Source organism: Paralichthys olivaceus, chromosome 7 (genome assembly GCF_024713975.1).
Source record: "Paralichthys olivaceus isolate ysfri-2021 chromosome 7, ASM2471397v2, whole genome shotgun sequence".
NCBI lineage: Eukaryota > Metazoa > Chordata > Actinopteri > Pleuronectiformes > Paralichthyidae > Paralichthys > Paralichthys olivaceus.
The window spans coordinates 11,143,253-11,164,266 of NC_091099.1; the positions used below are offsets into that span (position 1 = coordinate 11,143,253).

The following is a 21,014-nucleotide window of genomic DNA, read 5'->3' on the forward strand; positions in this document are numbered from 1 at the left end:
CAGAAGGTGCAAATTAGTTTAGGATTAGTAGCAAGTCAATAAAGTGCAAATGTTCTTTGGAACTGTAAATTCACATAGCTGTATTTCTTTCTTGTTTTTTTTACTGTAACATTATGTTGTTGAAATGAAGGTTGAAGGGAAAAAATTAATCTTATCCTTTTTCCCAGACTAAGCATCACCATGAAAGTTACTCCTCGCTTCAGTCTACTTTAGGTAGCACTTCCAGTTTCACATTTTAAGCATTTAAGTGTTTAAAAAACTCACTTTCAGCAATCTAAAGGAATAAAACAAACATTTAGGGGCATGATTTCTGCAAACCTGCAACCAAATACATTCTTAAAAGTAACCCATACTATGTTCTCATCACATCACCCCACATTTCAAGGACAGACCAGTATCAGATTCCATGTACTGCTGTTTAATAGAGAGGCACTAGATTACTGCTACTATTTTATACCACCATAAAGCCACTCAGACGTATAGGGTTTTTAAGAGAGGACATTAATGGGGTGCAGTGTCACTTTGTATCAAATCTAAATCGGCTGTGTCTGGTGTCACAGATGTGTTGTCAAAAAGCTGCCATATGGTACCCGCTGGATTCTTTATACCTTGGATTTGATTTGATTCTCATGTAGAGGAAAATAACTGGCACTGCTCCTGAATTGAACCCAAAAGAACATGATTGCTCAAATAATTGATGTCCACTATACGTTATTTTATGCAATGGTATTACGAAGTCGTAGAATTAAATTGCTCTCTGTGGCTGATTGCCATGATAAAAACCCATCTCTGAATAACAAGAGTTAAATGGTCCACTGCATTTTATATTTTACTGTATCAGCTCAGCACGCTTTAGATGGAGTGATCTGAATGTGGGTTATTATTACATCATAAACTTTGCTTCCAGTCAAACTTGGCTCATGATAAGCCTAAAGTAAAGGGTTTTTTCTTTTGAATCAATCCTATCATGTGTCATTTGATTTGTTTGTGTGTAGTCGTATTAAATTGTGGCATGTGTTTCCCTTTCTACAGAATCCTAAATTCCAGGAACCTGTAACTCTTGACTTCCTGGATGCAGAGCTCGAAAATGACATCAAAGTGGAGGTAGAGTATGCAAATATATGGAATTCTCCATACCAGCACACGCACTCACACACTCACTCACACACACAGACACACACACACATTCAGGCAGGTATACAGACACCAGATGTCTCATGTCTCCCAATAAAGCTTTCATGAACAGTCTCTGTTGGTGATTTACTCAGTGTCCCTAACTTGTTAGTATGAAGTGATGAAACAGAATGTTTTCAAATCAGCTGATAAACTAAACTAAATTGTCTGCGTCTCCGTCTCTCCCTGTAGATCAGGACAATGATGATCGACGGGGAGACCGGCGAGCGCACCATTCATACTCTGGTGAAAACTCAGGATGAGGTAAGATGAAAACACTTCTATGCTGGGAGTATGCTGGGAACTTTTTTAATGTTTTGATCATTTTCTCTTGGTTTCCTATCATATGTATGTCAGCAGATGCATATCATCCTGGAGAATTGCTCTCTGTTATTGTAAAGTACAGGAGATTTAAAAATGTAAATAGATACTGATTGTGTTTAAGCTTGTTTATTTTTACAGTAGGAAGTACTGATCTTTTTTTTTACAAAAAATTTATAAGAAAAATGACATGACACTAGCATTAGAAATCAGTTCTAAATGCCAGTTCTTGTGTGTATTATTATCTCTGGCAGAGATACATAGATAGAGGAATCAGGACCTACACATGGGGACCAGTCAATGGAACAGATTACAGGTGAGTGAGTGTAATATCTTGTAAAACTTCACTAAGGTGTTTGACTGAGGACGACCCACTATCACTAACTACCAAGAGCACTGCTGCTGATGGAGGACACTGTTTAAACCAACAGGGGTCGCTCTCTTGTTTCTCACATCAGTCTGTGTTTGGTTAATGGGAAAAAACATTAACAGTAAATTGTTTGCGCATGGTTTCTAGAAATACAATATAATCATGTTTGACTAAAACATTTTAAAGTGCTTCACACAACATTTTAGAAAGATACTGCTTTGAATGTTGTGCGAATTTGAAGTCAAGAAGTTATTCTGAGTGTTCCAAAACAACCAAAATAATTCTGATACTTCCACAAAATGCCGCCACCATCATCATCATCAGCATCATCATCACTCTGACTGTTTGTCTCTTCTGCAGCCTGGCTCTCGCTCTGCCTAAATACAGTGAACATTTCATCCAAGCTAAACTGGGGGATGACATGAAACAAGCTATGTGTAAGTATAACACACACCCTCATGATAAAAATGAATCAGGTTTTATTTTCACCACACGTGCAGCTATCTCACAGGGTTGTGCACTTGAGCGTCTCCACTTGCTTTGTATTTCTTCCTACTCGCTGGAGCCACTCCTTTGTGTTCGCTGCTCAGATCAGCAGATCCCCACTGAGCTTTTCTTTTGTAGTGTAACCCGCTGGTCAGTCGGCCCCTGACTCCCACACATACACACACTCATACACATGCTCCCCCTCTGCCAGACCCAGCCCAAAGCACTGGCTCTTTTGATCTTGTCCACATTTCGCTCTCCTCTTCTTCTTCACTCCCCTGGACTGGACCTCCTCCTGGCTTAGAAGACAAACCTCCCTCACCTCCTCTCCCTGCTCGTTATCGCCATGCCTAAATTACCAAACTAATCTTCTCCTACACTCTTTTTCAGTATATTCCAGCAACTAATTCTATCTCTAAACGTCCTTGTCCTGAGGCCCATCTTAAGAGAAACAGACAGACTTACCTCTTTGACTTTTATTCTCTCTCTGTCAGGCTCTCTTTATCTAATCTGTAAATCTGTCTTCACCTCGTTGTCTTTATTTCACCGAAAATCTCTCTTCTCCCTCCTTTTTTTTCTTTTACATATTTCTTTGTGCTCTCAAGGCTGTCTCTCTGAACGATTCAACGTGGGTGCTTCTCCTAACAGCTCAAAACACAACTAATATTTTCTCATAAATCACAAGGATAAAACTCAATGATTTACACCCACACTGTGCTGTGCATGCAAGAGTCACAATTTGTACCTTTTTTTTGCATTGTCTGATGCCACATTCTCCCTTCTCTGCTGCCTCTACGCTGAATTTGTACAGCTTCTACTTGGGGCAAGTACTAATTGTTTTCCTACATACGCATGTTTGTGCTTCACTTGCTTGCATGGTTGTACTTCACAAAGTATTTAATATATGAGGTGGATAGATGAATGGATGGATGGATAGACAACAGTGAGGCACGAATGCTAATGATCCCTTTATAGAAGTACGGATGGACGCTTTGATCAAGGGTTGTAATTAGTAGAAAAACACAGGATTCAGCACAGAACCATCTGGCTTCATTGGATTTTTCATAACTTTGATGTGACGCCACAAAGCATAAACTCCTAATGGCGGAGTTATTCCAGCAGATGAGATTTTGACTGAGCGCTCCGGCCCGTGCATCTCTCCCTCTCTACCATAACGAGTCTGTCACTGTGCCATAAAGGCTGTCAGAACGTTTACGGGCCTGTTAAAGAAAGTAACACACCATGCCTTGCTGCCACAGACTGCTCCGATAGGGATTTGGGGACTCTAAAGTTCTCTGTACAGCCGTTTAGAGATTCACGCTGGAGCCAGACCACCTCTACCTCGATCCATCTTACCACTTCCCTGCAGTAGGTGGTTCCTGCAGCCACCTGTCCTGCTAATACATGAGGGAGGTTCCTCAGCCAAGGGTGTGATGGATGAACTTAGAGGGGGGGCTTTCACCCATACAGTCAAATTACAGTATTTGTTGAATAAATGATCTGATACTGGGGTTGTCGAGAGACGGTGACAAAGAATTAAAGAGCAAAAAATAGAGAGAAAGAGTATGGTGTGGAAAGCAATTAGACTTATCGACACCCCGCTTAGTCTTAAGTGTCAGAAGGACAATGAAACTGCCTGTTATGTTTTATGTGGAGGACATTGTTTCATCCTGCACCAGATTTCCATGACCCCGAGGAAGCTCAGTGCTCAGTAATTGTTTTTGCAGACTGCACCGCACGACTTCATATATTTTAAAGGCCAAGTCCAAACTGTCTTCATTTTAAGAGAGCAGTGAATGATGGCCATCGGTGCCTGTCATGTCATTTACGAGATAAGAATTACCAGACAGTATTTTAAATGAAATCCAGAGCCAGGGCAGACAACGCATGGAGTGAAGTAATTTCCTTTCATTACTACTTACTATGTTTGCATGTTGTCTTAATATAACCCCCCTACTTATCATTTTATTTTCTATGTTCCTAGAAAGTGCACTCCATCTTTCTTATTTAAAGTCCGTCCATTAGATCTGTTGTGTTTCCATTTCAGATTAGTATCTTATTACAAGTTATGGGAAATATTAATGAGTTTCAGCACATTTTCTGAGGTATGACATCACTTTTCACATGATGAATGGATTTTTATCATCTTTTGTCTCCCCCCCACTTTTCTCCTCCCCTCATCTCGCTCTCCCCTGGGTCACAACAGGGCAAGAAGGCAAGTATTTCTCAGTCAGTTATTCTCCTGCACCTCCATCCACACTCTCTACCTTAATCCATCACTTCATATCTGGCCAATATTTTATGTGTCTGTGCATGTGTATGTATGCATGGGGGGGGGGGTGTGTCCATGTATCACCCTGCATTTTCTTTAAAATTTGATACAACCAAGTGAGTCTGGACTCAAGAAATCTCACAGCATGAATACCAGTGTTTTTATCATTTCATAAATTGAAAATAATCTTTATTGCACTTACTGTGATCTACCTACTGTGGTAAAAATAAAGTGGGATACTTCACAATTCTGTCAATGACAAGCCTAAACCAGATGTTTTTGTCTTTCCAAAAGCTATGGAGACGATGCAGCTGGAAAGGTTTGATGAATTTGGTCACACCTACATCGCACCGAGGTGAGTGACCCTTACTCTACTGCACAACCCCCTTTCATTATGAACAACACTGAGAATGAATATAATCCCACATAACAGCATGGTTTTGGCCCAGATGTGTCCCACACAGTCACACTGCCACACTGTCATCTGGCACATATACCTAATGGAACCATAGCACTTGGGCAGTCCACTCCTGTTTGTCAGCTCTGGGCCACAAGTAAGCTATAGCAATACTTCATGCCAACCAAAGGTGCCAAAGGTGACCCTAATTTGTTTTGTGCTATTTGGGCCATATTCACAATTTCACCACTTTAGGTTTACATCCAGATTGCACTTTGCCAAGAGCATGTTTGCCAAAAAAGGCCCAAGTTTGTTGTGGGACATACGTTGGCCACATTTGCTATTTTAGGCTCAAGTGCATTTTGTCCGGGCCACAAGAAGGCCAGATGCTATCTGAGGACATGGATTGAACCTGATCTATATGTTTCTTAAGGGAGTACTGCAAAGAGCTGAAGTTGTCACTCAACAACACCCAGTTTCTCCTCGACTTCAACCAGTACATCGATAGAACCACTCCAGATGCATGTGAGTCATGTTGCATTCTGATATGTGCAGATCTAAGTTTTTGAGTAGAAATTCATGACTGATACGTTTTATTGATCATCTTGGTAGAATTTCCCCCCCTTATCTCACGATGGTCAACATCTGAAGGTCAACCCGTGACTCGGCTTATTAGATTAGTGTGGTCTATAAGCACAGTGACATCAGCCACATCGACTGAGTTTCCTAGAAGCCTGATGCTGTCATGCTAGACAGTGACTCACAATGTTTGATTCATCATCATCTAATGGATCCCACTCCTAGTATGGCTTACCACCGTCATCAAGCTAATGGATCGAGGTATCCTTGATACATTTTAACCCAAGGTCAAGTCTTATAGTCAGGCGTTAATGCTTTTCCTGCTACAGGCTGTGCAGTATGTTGAGTCTTCATGAAAAGTTATGGAGTTATGGAAATGATTTAAAACAGTGCTCAATAGACGTATTGGAACTGTGTGCTTTGAACTAAATATGCACATATCATTCTCTTAAAAGTACTTTTCTATTTAATTCAATACCCTGTTATCACCTCTGTCCTAAAGCTACAACAGCCAGTTCTTCACAAAACAGGTCTCCCCACTTTATGATTTCTTGACAATATCATTTTCCCCCCTTGTGTCCGAGGAGAAGATTTGGTTAAACACACCTGCTCTTTCTCAGAGCCTGACTTTCACCTCCATTCACTTAATCACTAGTCTTCCCATTATTTTCACTGTTGGCTTTTGGACAGATTTACTGCAGAAATCCCTGTGCAAGCCAAAAGCACATCTTTTTTTTTTCATTTTGCCCTGTCCATATTTTAAACAACAGGCTTCCATTACCATATTTCTCTATTAAGTGCTGTCATTGGTCATTGTGGTGTCTTTAAGGTAACGTGTCCCTTGTGAGTCGGCTGATCCTGGACGCAGGTCTGACGGCTGAACTGGTTAAACTTTGGAATGAGCAGAGTGTGTAAGTATGAATCCTTTCTGCTCATCTCTGTTCTGAGCAATTGAAAGATTAGTTCTCAGACTTTATTAACTCCTTTTTTCCCTATCTACATTTCCTACATGAACATAGTCGATGCCTTTTTCATGACAGTTTTCTTTCATTCTTTTCTGCTCTGGGTGAATTGATCACGTCTAACGAGTAAAACACGATGAAAGCAAAAGCCCACAATGCACATCACACCCAAACACACTGAGCTCTGCCAAGAAATGCAAAGAAAGTATAATTATTACATCTGTCTTTCCTCTCATGGTATGCCTCTCTGCACACAATGCACAGGGTATCTGTTTAACATTAGGAGATATAGAGATGGGCGACTCTTGAGCTTTAAACACTTATGCGTGGCTGCATGATTCACTTTGATTTTGATTCGCTGTTGTTTTCCCGTTTGCTCAGGGATGGGATTGTCGCCAGGTTTGTAGCAACAGATGGAGGAATCACGCGAGTCTACCCGCAAAGGTACTCTCTTCTCTCACCTCTCAGTTTTCACCTCTAGAATTAGCCCCTGCGTTTTGAAATAGCACAGCCACTTTTGTCCAAATGTCTCATTGAAGTGAGATGAAAACAGACACCGACTCTTAGGTTTAGCACTTTTGGCTCATTTACTCACCTGCTCCACTGGGTAATTTTCCAGAACAAGGAGGATTAGACACTTTCAGCTGAACTCCCGGAGCTTGCCAGGCCCGCACAGGACATGGGTCAAATCCACAAATCCAGCAGCCAAACGCAGCTCATTTTCCTCAATTTCCTCTCAGCTGCTTGTTTCTGAACTATATTTGGGGGCCTCCACTTTGCCAGAATGTAACATTCCAATAGAAGACGAATGTGTAATCCTCCTGACAATAAAATAATGAAATTGTTATTGCTTTTAATGGATCAGGCCCTTGTCATATATCAGCTGCACTGGGCGTGACTCTGTCTTCGATGACTAACATTTGGCTGCAGATTCAAATATAAAGTGTTCACATAGATCAAACACATTCACTCTTGTGTTTAATGCATATAACTGTCCATATATAACATTGTGTGTCTATATTAATGTTTCCAGCGCTGCGGAAGAGTGGAGCGAAAATCCTGAGACATACGAGTCCAGTTTCTACAAAAGGACACTGGACAATGAAATTTATATTTTCACAGCTCCATCTTTCAACAGTAAGTTTTTTTGAAAGGGGTCAGACAATGTGTATGTATGCACACTTCTCTGTGCACGATGATCCTCTGTGTGGTCTGGCACTGAGCCTATCCTGTTCTCTCCTGCCTTTGGACGTCATCCCAACCCTGCTGGCAAAGATCACACTCTCGGGCCTCTGATATCACTCTCTTTAATCCTTCTCTTCTTCCCGCTGTGTCTTTCAGCACTCATCCCTGCCCACCCCTCCCTCATGCTCCGTATTCTTCCTGCTATCTCCACTGATCTCTCTAACACACACCAGGACAGGCAAATGTCAGTATAATGCAGCTGTAGCCACATAGCCACACTTGACTGAATTAACACATGTATCTGCCTGACAGGCTCTCCACTCCACGGGAATAACTCACATCAGCTAAAAATGTGTGGAATCACCCAAAATAGATGAAGAAATCTCTCATTTCCAACTGTGCTGCTGGTTATCTTCAAGTACTTTTCAACATAACTTCAGAAAAAGCGCCATGAGGCTGTTTCACTTCCATTGTGTGTCCTGTCTGAACTGCAGCAGAGGGAAGAGAGCCTGTTTCTGAGCCATGTATTCTCGTGAGCAAAGCAGTGGACCTCACCATTGACAAAGTCACACTCAAACCAGCAGGTCAGTTTGGCTGATACCTGAATGTCTCTTGTGGTGCGAAACAAATGAAAACAACTCATTCATCCCTCCTTCTGATTTGTGCTTGGTTTTGCAGTAGTAGGAGTGAAACTCAATGTCTCGTTCTGGATGAACACTTTCATAAATGCCACTCTGAAACTGAATGTAAGTTGTGTTAATAAAGATTATTTGTGTTCTATAAGCTATCTCTGACACTTTTAGCCATGTAGAGTCTTAGTCTTAGCTACATGATATTGGTCTGTCCTGTCAGTATTTTTTTTTTGTCTTAAATCAAGTTGTCACTAAAATAAGAAAATATAATCAGAATTTGGGTAATTTCTTAGCAATGTGCTTAAACAAGCAACCATTTTCAAAATATATTCAATGATGTGTAGCTTTGCTTAAAGCTATAGAGCTAACAAGAATAGAAACAAGGAATCTGCACCTTAATCGGGGGATGTAAATCGTGGCTCCTTTGCTGCCAATGATTGAGAACAATTTTGATCCATCACTGATGAACTTTTTATTTTCTACCTCTTAGTGCAAGGATGAAATCTGTGGCTGTCTGAAGAATGACAAGGTACAGAAATACAGTTCATTGAATCTAATCAGAATTTTTATTTTCATCTTTTGATTATAACATGTTTATCATCATCAAGAGTTTTTGCTTTTTCTCCATGCTGTGCTAACAGCTTTGATTAGAACTTTCATATTGCATTAAAGGATAAGAAAAAACATTTGGATAAGTTTATTGCCTGCAATGTAATTCTTATTTCAATTTGATTATTATCTCTTTTTACAATATTGGTAAATATTGGCACTGTTAAACATCACTCACAGTGTGACAGAACAGCTCTCAGGGGCAGTTTAGGGTTCAGTGTCCTGTACAAGTACTTGGGCTTGCCCATGTAGAATGGGTGAAACGGGGATCAAACAACCAATCTTCTGGTTTATGGACAATCAACTCTGCCAACTACAGTAAGTCTTCTCTGCCCATAGAATAAACTTATGAAGCTACAACTCATGACTTTTAGATTATGAGACTGATACATTGCACTAACAGGAAAGTCCTAAAATAACTGATTTTCAGTTTCCACTGTATCATGATCACTTGAATCTATAGCATTTTTGAAGTCTTTATCTTTTTCCCCTGCAGCATGTAGACTGTGTGATCCTGGACGATGGAGGATTTCTTCTCATGTCCAATCAGGATGAGTACATCTCTCTGGTGAGCAACCATCAGCCATTCTCTTTATCTCATCATAGCCATGTGTATGCACCACTCTGTTTCTCTGAACCATCAGTGATAGCAGTAATAAGTAAAGCATCAGTCAATAAAACATTAAGTCAAAATCAAGACTTTGACAACATTAATATTTCTTACTTTTCTCCACCTCTGGATCGTCTAACCTTTGTCACAGGAATCCATCAATCTTATACAGAGGTCAAATAAAGGGCTCATGGCTCGGCTAAATTATGAGAAAGTCCTGTTAGCGCAAAACTGTTTGAAAGCTCCTGTAGGACAACAAAACATCCATTTCTCCAGCAAAGTAAAGCACTAGCCACTGGAAGACGATCAAAGGGAAGGTTCTGATGGGTTTTAGTCAGTCATGGAAGCTGTAGTGAGCTGAGTCCCCTGTGTATCTGAGAAGTCAGCGAGGCTGTGTTGCCTCCACTTTTTCAGGCTGCTGGAGGCCCCTGTGTGTCAGAGGTAGGATATATGGAGGGTTTGCAACATTTCATGTCAGTGAAGAAAGGACATCTGTTCTCTTTGATCCATTCTAAGTCACATTGTCTGGCATAGAGTTTATGCTCTTCAAATTTTAGAATAAGCCCCGTCCTATCGTGTTTTCATATCCTGCGAGACATTTTGTGTCCATTGGGATCATGCAGAATATTTGGCTGCCTTTATGCCATTGTATAAAAAACATATATATATTATTATATTTTACCCACAGCTAAAAGATCACAGCCCTGTGCTTTTGTCAGGAGAGACTAAGCCTCTCATCTACATGGCATCAAGTCACAAAACATTTTCTTTCTTTGAAAATCATTTTTGTTGAGTTCTTCACAGTCCATATAAACAATGAACAATCTTACAGGACTCACAGTGAAAAATAAATACATCTGAGCCTTTAGTCAGCCTCGGTTATTGCAAGATATATTAATTTCAACTCAAAACAAAGTACAGCGCACATAAGGACCAATAAGATATTATAATCTGTATCTTTAATATGAATTATAGGTACGAAAATATATATTTTTTAAATAATACAAACTATTTTCAGTTCACAATATATATTTTTCTTTATATGTGTATATAAATTGAACTAACGCATCCATATACTGTATCAAGGCTTCCACAAACACACAAGCTACTTCTGAAAACTCTGGAGTGAGCTGTTCTGATTGTCATTACAAGACTTTTATTTGCAATCTTCATTCTATCTTACGCTGGCTTCACCTTTAACCTGGTGTCGTGGTTCAGTGAGCTGAAAACTGCACTGTCACACTGACAGCAACATCACATCAACACATGGTGACACTGTTGCACCCACACTCCACCTAATCCACTTGATCCACGGGTGAAAGGTCATGGCAGCGGCACACGCTATGACATGAACATGACAGGCTGTCGAAAAACAACTGACTGGGCTCTTCCTGAATGACTTGTACATGCAAATTCTATACGTGCTATGGTGATGTGGGTGGCTAAGAGACTCTCAAGCAGACTCTTATATTGCCTTTATTGACTGGTTTTCTGATTTGTGCTTTCACTAGATAGGTCAGTTCTTTGGCGAAGTGGACCCAGTGCTGATGATCAACCTGGTCAACACTTCCCTTTACTCCTTTAACAAGACCTATGACTACCAGTCCGTCTGCGACCCAGAGAAAGACAGCAAGGCTGCAGCAGGACCCCGCTCCGTCTATGTGGTTAGACACTCACATTTACACATTTATGGATAAAATAAGCCAGTTTTTACTCTGTTGGGACAAATAAACAAACGTTGATAAGAAACTATTATCTCTTGAAGTTTGTGATATTGTAACTATCTCCACCAAGGAGGTCATGTTCTCGTCTCTTGTTGAGAAAATACTCAACTGATTTCCATAGTTCATAAAATTTTGGTGGAAATCCAGATCATCAGGATTTTTTTCTTTTACTTTCTTTAACATTGTGAGCATTTTTCAACATTATTGTTGATTTCGCAGGGAACAATTCATGAATCTTGTTAAGTAGACTGATATTTATCAGTTCGTGCAATTTGGTTCATATTCAAAAACCAAAAATTGAAATCTTGTGAATTTAAATGCAGTTTCATAAAGGGACTGTTTGGCAGAGTTATACATTCTAGTGAATGCAACTCTAGGTTTATATGTTTTGGATTCATATGATTAACACAAAATAATCAATGGTTTCATGATTTTTTTTTTACCATTCCTGTCTGCTTTATTTTGGAATTTTACTCTCCATGACTTTCTTCTCCTGTGCCTCTCCAGCCTACCATTGCAGACTTGCTCAGTATCGGCTGGTGGGCCTCCACTGCTGCCTGGTGAGTTCTCACGTTCTGCCTGTCTCCTTCTGCCTTTTGTTTCTTTCACTTTTTTGTGTTGGTGGGTGGGAGTGGAAGAGCATTTGTACATTAGAGTAGGAGTTTGCATAGGAGTGGGCTTGTATGTAATTGAGAGTCGCACAAGGGCAGTTACACAAAATTCAACATGCATGCGTCTATCCAACTGCAATATAATCAGCTTTCGGAATGTAACGATTGATACTTCCCAAGAAGTGATTACAGCGGTAGACAGATGAGAGGTAATTAATCAGAAGTGTCTGTTTGCTAAATTCAAGTTAAAGATGTTGTGTTGACTCATACAAGACTCATTTGGGGGTTTTGTCTTTTCATTTGCTGGGTCTAGGTCGATACTCCAGCAGCTCATCTATGGGCTGATTTTCCCCAACCTTCTGGAAGCAGGTGTTCAATAATAGCTGTGACTGTGTAAATCATAAACATCAGTCTTATTGTTAGAAATCCTTTCCTTCCTTTTCTGTATTAAATCTGTCTCTCATTTTCAGTGGAGTCAGCAGATGATGACATACCAGACACCATGTTTAAGGAAAGCTGTATCACGGAGCAAACCCAGTACTTTTTTGACAATGATGAAAGATCCTACTCAGGCGTCCTGGACTGTGGAAACTGTTCCAGGTATGTGTCTGTTTCTGCATGTGTGTACAGTATATGCTTCATTTCAGTGGAGCTGTCCACTTGTGCTGTGAATGCATTGTGTTCTGAGTTTCCATCTCTTACTGTACCTTCTTCCTGAACATCCTCCTGTTTAATGGTCTGTGGGGATGGCTCCAGCACAGTGTTAGTTTCCTGGCCTCTTCACTTGTTTTCCAGCCTGTTTTCTGGCAGCTGTTTTCTGATGGGTTCTGATCAGGCACAGATTACCTTGATCTGTCAGCGACCGGAATTGCAGAGGGAGGCACGAAAGCTCTTTTATCTGCTTTTCTTCCGTCTCTCTGTCTCTCTCTCTCTGGCTGCACTTCAAACTCGCCAATACACACGTTCACGGACCACTGCACATTTACTTTGCTCTGACCTCCTTTCTTGTGTCAATTTGTGCTGTCTGAGGGGGTTAAATATGGCTGTAATTACCAGGTATTATGAGTCCCACGTGTCTGGTGCTTTACTCCCCAATGTTAACGACTGCAGACACAGAAACTTTCATGGCTACCATAAAAAACCAATCCTTGGAGGAGGGAAGAGGTATGAATGTGTATACACACCTGCACTTGTATACTGTGTAATGTTTACTCTGTATGTAAATGCAATCTTCTGTGGGGAATATATATTGGATGTCAACTGGAGCTGCAAGTACAGGTATATTACTTTATGAATACACACTATATATTTGTCATATGCACATCTGTGTGTGGCTCTCCAGGATGTATCGTGCCGAGAAGCTGCCAAACACCAACCTGGTGTTCCTGATCACTGACGCCAAGGCGACATGTTTGTCCTGTGACCCCAGGCCGCTACGACAGGCTGAACAACCCTGTATCCTTTCACTCAACTCGTAAAAAAAACAACAAGAGTTACACTTCCCTTCTTCTCTCCAGCCTCTCTATCCATCACCCCATATGACAGCAGAGATTTAAACTCTCAATACAAGGACACACACCTACGGTCTTTGCAGTAGGTCCCTCCTGAATGTTCACGGGTGAACAGTAAACCAGATGCAGGGCATATGAAAGCCAGGCTCAGGTTACTCCCAGATTAAATTTCTTTGTTTAAATTCATCTGGGCTGCGTGCTGCCATCAGGTTGAATTAAGGTTAAGAGCAGGAGTGTGTTTGTGTGTATGTACAATGTGTGTATATATATTCAGGATATCTGTTTGACAGATGTGGATTAAGTGAAGCTTCCTGCTGGTGTAACAGTAAAGGTGTCATCATCAGAGGTCAACAGTTAGTAATAACACCACTACGTCCATATGCTGCTGTAGCACGCGGAATATATAAAGACATATGACATGGCTTAGACATAAAGATAAATACTGATTGAGCACATAATGCAACCTGCATAGCAGTAAGTATTTCTATGACTGTCTATCTTATATGTTTATACAACACCATGTAATATCTGGAGAAATATAAATTGGTGTATTTTTTGTTGAGGTGGATGAGTTGGAACTCATTTAAAGTCTGCGTGTCATTTGACTGTTGTTGTGAAAAGTGTGAAATGTGCACTGCTGTTGGTAAATCACAGTTTCCTAAGAATGTGGGTTCAGCCGAAGGTCCAGATCCATGCGAGCTGGCTCAGAACCCGAGATACCGCAAAGGGCCAGATGCGTGTTTTGACAACAATGAAAATGTAAGGAACAACAACAAATGTGCCTTCTTCTAAAGAATATTGTTGGAAACATCTCTATAACTGAGGTTTCGCAGTTGGCCTCTGTCAATTTCAGCCTGGATTTAATCAGCACTGAGGCTTTCTGTGTCAATTCAAAGCTTTGGTCCACTGCCTGCTCTTCCACACTTTGATTTATTCATTTATCTTTATCAACTGTTTTGTTTCCTGCATGCATTGTTTGTTTTGTCCAATTGATTTTTATGATCCTTTTGCTCATGATCTGTCACTCTTGTTTTACGGTTGTGCATCCCAATGGCTGCTGCTCTTGTCTGGTAGGATGAGCCCTTGTGTCCAATCAGCAGAGGTTCTGCCTTGAGCTCCGCACCGCTCGTCTTGTTTCTGCTGCTCAGTTCAGGGTTGGTGTCTGTAGGAACTTCACCACTTATTCTTCCCTGACACTAACCTGAGCTGTTATATTTGGTGAAGGTGATTCAGTGATAAATCAATGCTCACAGTTGGTTTAATATCATGTAAACTTAATATCTATTTAGTAATATATATTATATAATTATGTAACATTTATCAGTTGGATATTTATCCATTTATTCTATTTCATAACCATCCAAGCTTCCCTCAGTCATGTAACACAGACTCAGGCTTATAATCTCAAATAACTCTCAAAAACACATTGATATTTAGTGACAATTACTCATTATATGTATATTACAGCATATTTTCGTCAACCATTAATGGCCCACTACAATAAGTAAAACACATAGTTGGATGTATTTCTTTGTTGCATGCTTATGCTCCTAACATTATATTTTATTCTATTGGCATGTTTTATTTATTTTTACTTTGATTGTTTTTACCCCAACAGATGGAGAGCAGATTGAATCTTGGCAGTTAAATGTGTTAAATTATTTCAAGCACCATCTCCAAAGCCACTCAAAAAAGACCAGCACAAAACTTCCATTATATTAAGCCCTATTATACACAGTACATTAATATGAAAGCACATCCAGATTTACCTTTAGCAATGCAACATTAAGACTTAAGATACAGCAACAAAAAAGATTGCAACGGAAATTCAAAATGAGCTAAATCAGTCCAACAAAGGAGCACAGTGTATAAATCATTTATGTGATGAAATTAAAATGACCTCCCAAATTTGAACAATTTCTACCCCCCATATCTCTGTGGACTCAGCCTTTTGTTGTGTTGTGAAGGCGTAGATCACACACATAACAGGCCTGTAGGTCATGTGCCTGCGTGTTTACGCTGTGGTGGGAAGCTAAAGGAAGGGTAGGGATGACAGAGGAAGGAGATGAACGGAGAAAAAGAAGGCAGAATCCATTTTTTCTCTTTCCATGTGTCCGATTACTTTTGGCTTGGCTCCTCTTAGGAAGAGGGTTCGTGTCCAGGCCAGTCCATTTTGTCACTGGAGTAAACAGAGGAAGCTTCAAATGGCTTTCTCGCCTTTTTTCATACAGACGACTCCCAGCCCGTTTCTCCTAGGCCTTTGGCATACATGGATATCCTGAATACTCCCATCAGACACAAGTCTCACACTGTCATAGCCAGGTGTATGAGGACACACACACACACAGACCCAGATATGCACAGAATGCAGAATGTGGTCTGGAACACCTACAACTACAAGAGTATTTTAAATTAATTAGTCAATTCGGAAAATATGCTTTTATTGCAGAGAGCTTTCAGTGCTAAACTAGCCTATCCTCGCTTTATTTTCCTAACATGTCAAACTATATCCAAAATGTGACAGAGAGGTTATTATATATAAATAATATAGGACACTACATAAAATTATCTTGAACCCATGATTATTGTTAGCGGCAGAAGTGGTGATGGTGTTGTGGTAGAGCTACTGCTTGTAGATGAAGTGATTTATCTGATTTATCGTTTGATTGATTGACAACTGATTTGTCCAACAGGAGGATGATTCTGATTGCGGAGGAGGGACCTGCCTAAGCCCGTGTCTCTGGCCAATGCTCGGGCTCCAACTGCTGCTTCTGTGGCTCTTCACGTCTTTACGACACTCATGACCCCTACACACATACACACACACACATTGATCAAGATCTCATTTCACAAGAGGACACTCCACTCACGTCATCCAGGATATATGCAGACAGAACTTTCTTTTCGTCCTTTTTTTGACAACCAAAAAAAGCATTTCCATTTGACAATGCCAAAGGGTGCTCATTCATTTCCTCCTCATTGTTTTCAAAAACAGAGACACATCTACTGTGCTCAGCTGCACTCATGTCCATGATATATTCCTTAATACTCTCCTATGGTGCAAGAGTAAGAGCTAACCAAACCCTTTAATTCTGCCTCATTAGTTTCTCTTGATTTATTTGGTGAAGGGTGAAGTGTTGTCCCACTATGCCAACTAAATACCATTCAAAGACTGTATGTTCACTGACAGCGTTGATTTGTGTAGTTGTCAGTATTGTTTGTTGCTTATTATATCTACTGCGTATGAATCCTTATGCTGTAATGATCATTTATTTCAACAAACCTGTGCAATGACAGTATGAAGAATATCCCTTTTCGTTTGAGTGTTTTTTGAAATGTACTGTACCTACCTATTTATGTATTTTCATTTTGTTTTGTTTTCCAACAATCAAGCATTTTGTGACTATAGCTAAGTGTTGTATTGTAGCAGCATGCGCTCAGTACAGAGCTAAAGACAACACCGGTACTCTGACACCAAAGCTCCACAAGGACCACAGATAAACACAAACATACTACAGAGAATCTGCAGGCCAGTCTATTTTAAGGGATTACTCAGATGTGGGTGTATGCCAGTATTCAAGTTTGATTGTTAGATAGATGGATAGATAGATAGATAGATGGGTAGGTGGATAGATGGATAGGTGGATAGATAGATAGATAGATAGATAGATAGACAGATAGATAGATAGATAGATAGATAGATAGATAGATAGATAGATAGATAGATAGATAGATACCTATCGCCCATGTGAATTGAGATCTATTAGGAAATCACAATTTCACGTGTGTTCGTTCTTGGTCTGACAGCTTTGTCTCCGATTTGATGCATCAGATTCCCAGTGCCTAAACAGTAACCCAAGAAGTATTTTTGTTTGAATGAAGCAATGCATCAGAGATGTATTCTTATCATGATATGCTTCTATGCTAATGCTTGCTGCAGTATAGCAGAGTGTAGCTCTTGGAGTTAGACATTGTGAAATGGGTCCAATCTGCTTCAGTTATTCCAATGTCAGTAGGAACAGTAGGAACAATCAGTGATAGTGATTATGTAAGAGGAAGGTCATTTTCCCTCCACCCTCAAAACAAACCTAAACCAGACCTGAGCTCGGGTTCCATAACTTCTTCTTTATTAGTCCTGTTTCAGTTCCCTTTCAGGATCACCAGACTCAGGAGCCAAGATGACTTGTGAATGAGATCAGCATATCAAAACGACTGTTTCTTTCTTTTCCTCTCCTCCCTCTCCTCCTTATGCTTGTTTCTTCTTTGTGTTGCTCTATAAGTGCTGTGAAGCAGATGCTGAAGTGCTCAGTGTCGAAACGCTGCAATGTCATGGGATGAGCTTGTTCTGTGTTTGAACGCTGTCTATGCCCACGTCAGCATCAGGGCGTGCTGGAGAGAACTTTTAACAACACACTACTGCCTGTAGTAATTCTGCATAGCCTTACTTCACCACGAGTCACAAAGATCACAAACAAGTGTTTTAGTTGTTAGTTGTTTTTTTTTAATTTTACACATTAAAGTTGAGTTCTCTCCACCTCGCCTTCATGGTGACCTGCTGGTATGGAGTGGTCAGGTTATGCCTGTCTATCAAAGTCGCGTGTTGACTTGTGTTTTTCCCCGGGGATCCCGTGTCTATGTGCAGGCATGTGTGTGTCCCTCCGATATCTGATTGTGCTTTAATACTGTACATGAATTACTCTTTTGTGGAACTTGACTAGCCTGAATAAATTTTGTATACATTTGTACACTAATACTATTTACTGTATAAAAGATAAAATGGAAAGTAAAGAAAAATGTTTATAATATGGTGTTGATATTATTGTGCAAATACAATATATTCACAATAAAAGTGTTGTATTGTTATGAACTGAGGTGCTTCATTTTTATCAAACATTGGAGCAGATGGTTTGACTCCAGAGGGAGCAGAACAAACATGTCGTCGCTCCTGCAGAGAGATTGAAAAACTCATTGTGTTATAGAAAGCAAAACTCACAAATATATCTGCAAATTGCACTCAATTGACCAAGGCCCCTAAATTTCAATGTCTATGTCACAAACGTATTTCCAACACTTCCCAAACCCAAAGTTAGAGTACTCCAGCGTTGCACCTTCTGAATCTATTCATTTGTTCTAACGGGGCTTTGATTGTTATTGACAGACTGGAAGATGCACATCTTCATACCAGAGTTTCCTGACATTTAGTTTAGAACATAATCCGACTTGTATTGAAGGAAATGCAGCAGATCTACTAGCTGCTCTCCGTCAGCAGAGACGCTGCCAGTGTGACCAGAGTGTTATGGGGATCGACAGCGAAGACTGTCGAGATCGACCAGTCGATCGGGATCAGCGTATTGGCGACCACTGATTTTGATGATTACACACAGTGAAAACATCACTAGGATTATTTTATATTCAATTTCTGCCAATAGTCCTAAATCTTACATGGAGAAATAAAAAAATGTTATGATGTAATTGTAAACACTTTATTTCAGTCTTAAACCCACTGGACTGACATGAGTGCGTTCAGTACATACAAACATTCATGTACAGCAGAAAGGGGCTCCCAGCAGAATACTTAATTGCTCTTGTAAAAAAAATCCTAGAGCGAGTTATTTCCTGTTTGGTGACTTTCTCTTCCTCCATGGTGGAGTACAAACTGTTACAGACAAACACATGCATTTTTCACATAATTCAGAGAGACAACTGAAGCTCCCTCTGAATGAAAAGCAATAAACTGCATGTATGATGACACGTGGCAGAGTGTGTCCCTGTGAGTTCAAACCCAGGACCTGAGGAGCCCTGTTTCTAATCTTTTGACGCCTCTGGAGGCATGATCGACACAGACAGCTCTGCCATCTCATGCCCAGAGCAGCCATTGGAAAGCCAGATGCTCACACTAGATTTTCACAGTGGTTGTACAAAATGTGCGATTCACTTGGTGGTATTTGTGTTTATCTGATGGTAATCTAAGAATCAATATGGCCACAGTTTAGGGTGGAGAGCATAAAGACGTTTGTTTTTCTTGGAGATGTGTCGGACTGGGAGGTCTTTGTATGTGTGCTATGTGGCGCTAATCTAGAGGGGAGGTTGTAACAGGATACTCTTGTAAATGGGGACGAGGTCATAGCCTTTAGCATGCCTGGCTTAAGAAGTTACAGACGCAGGATAAAGCAGGGACAAGTTCTACAGCTCTTTTTAATCTATTTGGAATAAGAGAAAACCACAATAAGAGAACAAGCTCCACTCTGAGGTTTTGTTAACAACGTGTTCCTTTTTCTGTTGCTCTAGGCATCAGTCATTATGACACCTTACAATTTAATTTCTGACATCTCGGTGACAATACTAATTATGACTTAACTGAGTCAATTCAGTACATGCAACTAACTTTTATTATTATTATTGTTATCTATATTATAGACAGTTAGACAGTTGACAGTCAACAGTAAGAGGGGAAGACATGAAATCAAGGCTGGATTCAAATTGTGGGATTGCAGACACACACGTGTCTCTGGCCACTGGCTTTTTAAACCACTTTAATTTGGACACAAAAATAAAATAAACATTGAAACTATTACCTAATCTGTTTGTTCAACATCCATATTTTTCCTGTAATTTTCATTTTTTTGTTCATTTTATTGTTTAACTTTGGCTTGCCAAATTTGGCAGTGCAGCAGATGCGTGCACACAGATTTACTGAAAGTAGGAATGTAATCTTATGTAAATCTTTGCACATGTCACCATTATTTCTGCATCCAAATCTATGGTTTAAATATTTGGGTTGAATTGGGGATTTGTGTAAAACTTGTCTCATTTCAGATTTCAGATTTGTTCTTTTCATTCAGATGCTGATGCAGCTGTTCTGGTATTGTTTTGATGTCAAACAAAACAATGGCGGACACAATTGAAGCTTTGTCATTTGAATGAAAGGTACTTTTTAAAAAAACATCATTACCAAAAAGCCTTTTTTTAACACAGATGTTTTTCTTCACCAGTAGCTTTTCAATTGAACTGCTGGCCCAAAGCAGCTATTTCTGCAAAACACCATTAGTATTATGTTCCCCAAGGGTGAGCATTTCGCCCAATCTATAACCCTCATGCTGGAACTGTATATGACTCATTGGTGGTAAAGTTAAAATCTGAGTGTGGTTTCTTTGGTTTAGTTCCACTAATTGCAGGAAGTGACACATGGGATTGATGCTGCATCAACAACATGACCCATGACTGAATCTGCAGGGATCAGCGTCATTAAACCCCTCTGAAGTTCACTGACATCTGTTTGATAGAAGTATAACGTCCATTTACGTCAAATTTCTCCAGTGAATGCTATTTATAAGGCGGTATTGGATCTCAATGACACTTTGATTCTGCTATTAGCTCTAAACTTAGCCCCAACACTTTCAGCAGCCTCTGGGTTCATGACACTCTCAGGGCAATCAACCCAAGTCTGAATAAACTTCCCTGAATCTGGAAACTAGAATGTGGTTTACATTAGCAGCAGAATTTATAATTGGCACCATTTGTCTCTTTTCTATCAATAAGAAAATAAGAAAGTTACTGTAAGCTGCGACAGCA

At 40.1% G+C, this 21,014-nt stretch overlaps 1 protein-coding gene across 1 annotated transcript in view; it reads left to right on the forward strand.

The window, feature by feature from the left end:
• The window catches only part of LOC109624050 (voltage-dependent calcium channel subunit alpha-2/delta-1), a 58,730-nt gene extending 40,421 nt beyond the window's left edge, over nucleotides 1-18,309 (forward strand). Inside the window, exons 19-39 of the mRNA XM_069528266.1 lie at nucleotides 1,033-1,104; nucleotides 1,366-1,437; nucleotides 1,749-1,810; nucleotides 2,225-2,301; nucleotides 4,917-4,977; nucleotides 5,453-5,544; nucleotides 6,428-6,509; nucleotides 6,942-7,004; nucleotides 7,594-7,697; nucleotides 8,240-8,329; nucleotides 8,424-8,491; nucleotides 8,868-8,906; nucleotides 9,483-9,554; nucleotides 11,108-11,260; nucleotides 11,828-11,880; nucleotides 12,245-12,300; nucleotides 12,402-12,531; nucleotides 13,274-13,386; nucleotides 14,119-14,201; nucleotides 14,517-14,596; nucleotides 16,136-18,309. Coding sequence (XP_069384367.1) covers nucleotides 1,033-1,104; nucleotides 1,366-1,437; nucleotides 1,749-1,810; nucleotides 2,225-2,301; nucleotides 4,917-4,977; nucleotides 5,453-5,544; nucleotides 6,428-6,509; nucleotides 6,942-7,004; nucleotides 7,594-7,697; nucleotides 8,240-8,329; nucleotides 8,424-8,491; nucleotides 8,868-8,906; nucleotides 9,483-9,554; nucleotides 11,108-11,260; nucleotides 11,828-11,880; nucleotides 12,245-12,300; nucleotides 12,402-12,531; nucleotides 13,274-13,386; nucleotides 14,119-14,201; nucleotides 14,517-14,596; nucleotides 16,136-16,172 — 1,659 coding nt within the window. The 3' untranslated portion in view covers nucleotides 16,173-18,309. The remainder of the gene's footprint in view (nucleotides 1-1,032; nucleotides 1,105-1,365; nucleotides 1,438-1,748; nucleotides 1,811-2,224; nucleotides 2,302-4,916; nucleotides 4,978-5,452; nucleotides 5,545-6,427; nucleotides 6,510-6,941; nucleotides 7,005-7,593; nucleotides 7,698-8,239; nucleotides 8,330-8,423; nucleotides 8,492-8,867; nucleotides 8,907-9,482; nucleotides 9,555-11,107; nucleotides 11,261-11,827; nucleotides 11,881-12,244; nucleotides 12,301-12,401; nucleotides 12,532-13,273; nucleotides 13,387-14,118; nucleotides 14,202-14,516; nucleotides 14,597-16,135) is intronic.
• Nucleotides 18,310-21,014: the final 2,705 nt, after the last annotated feature.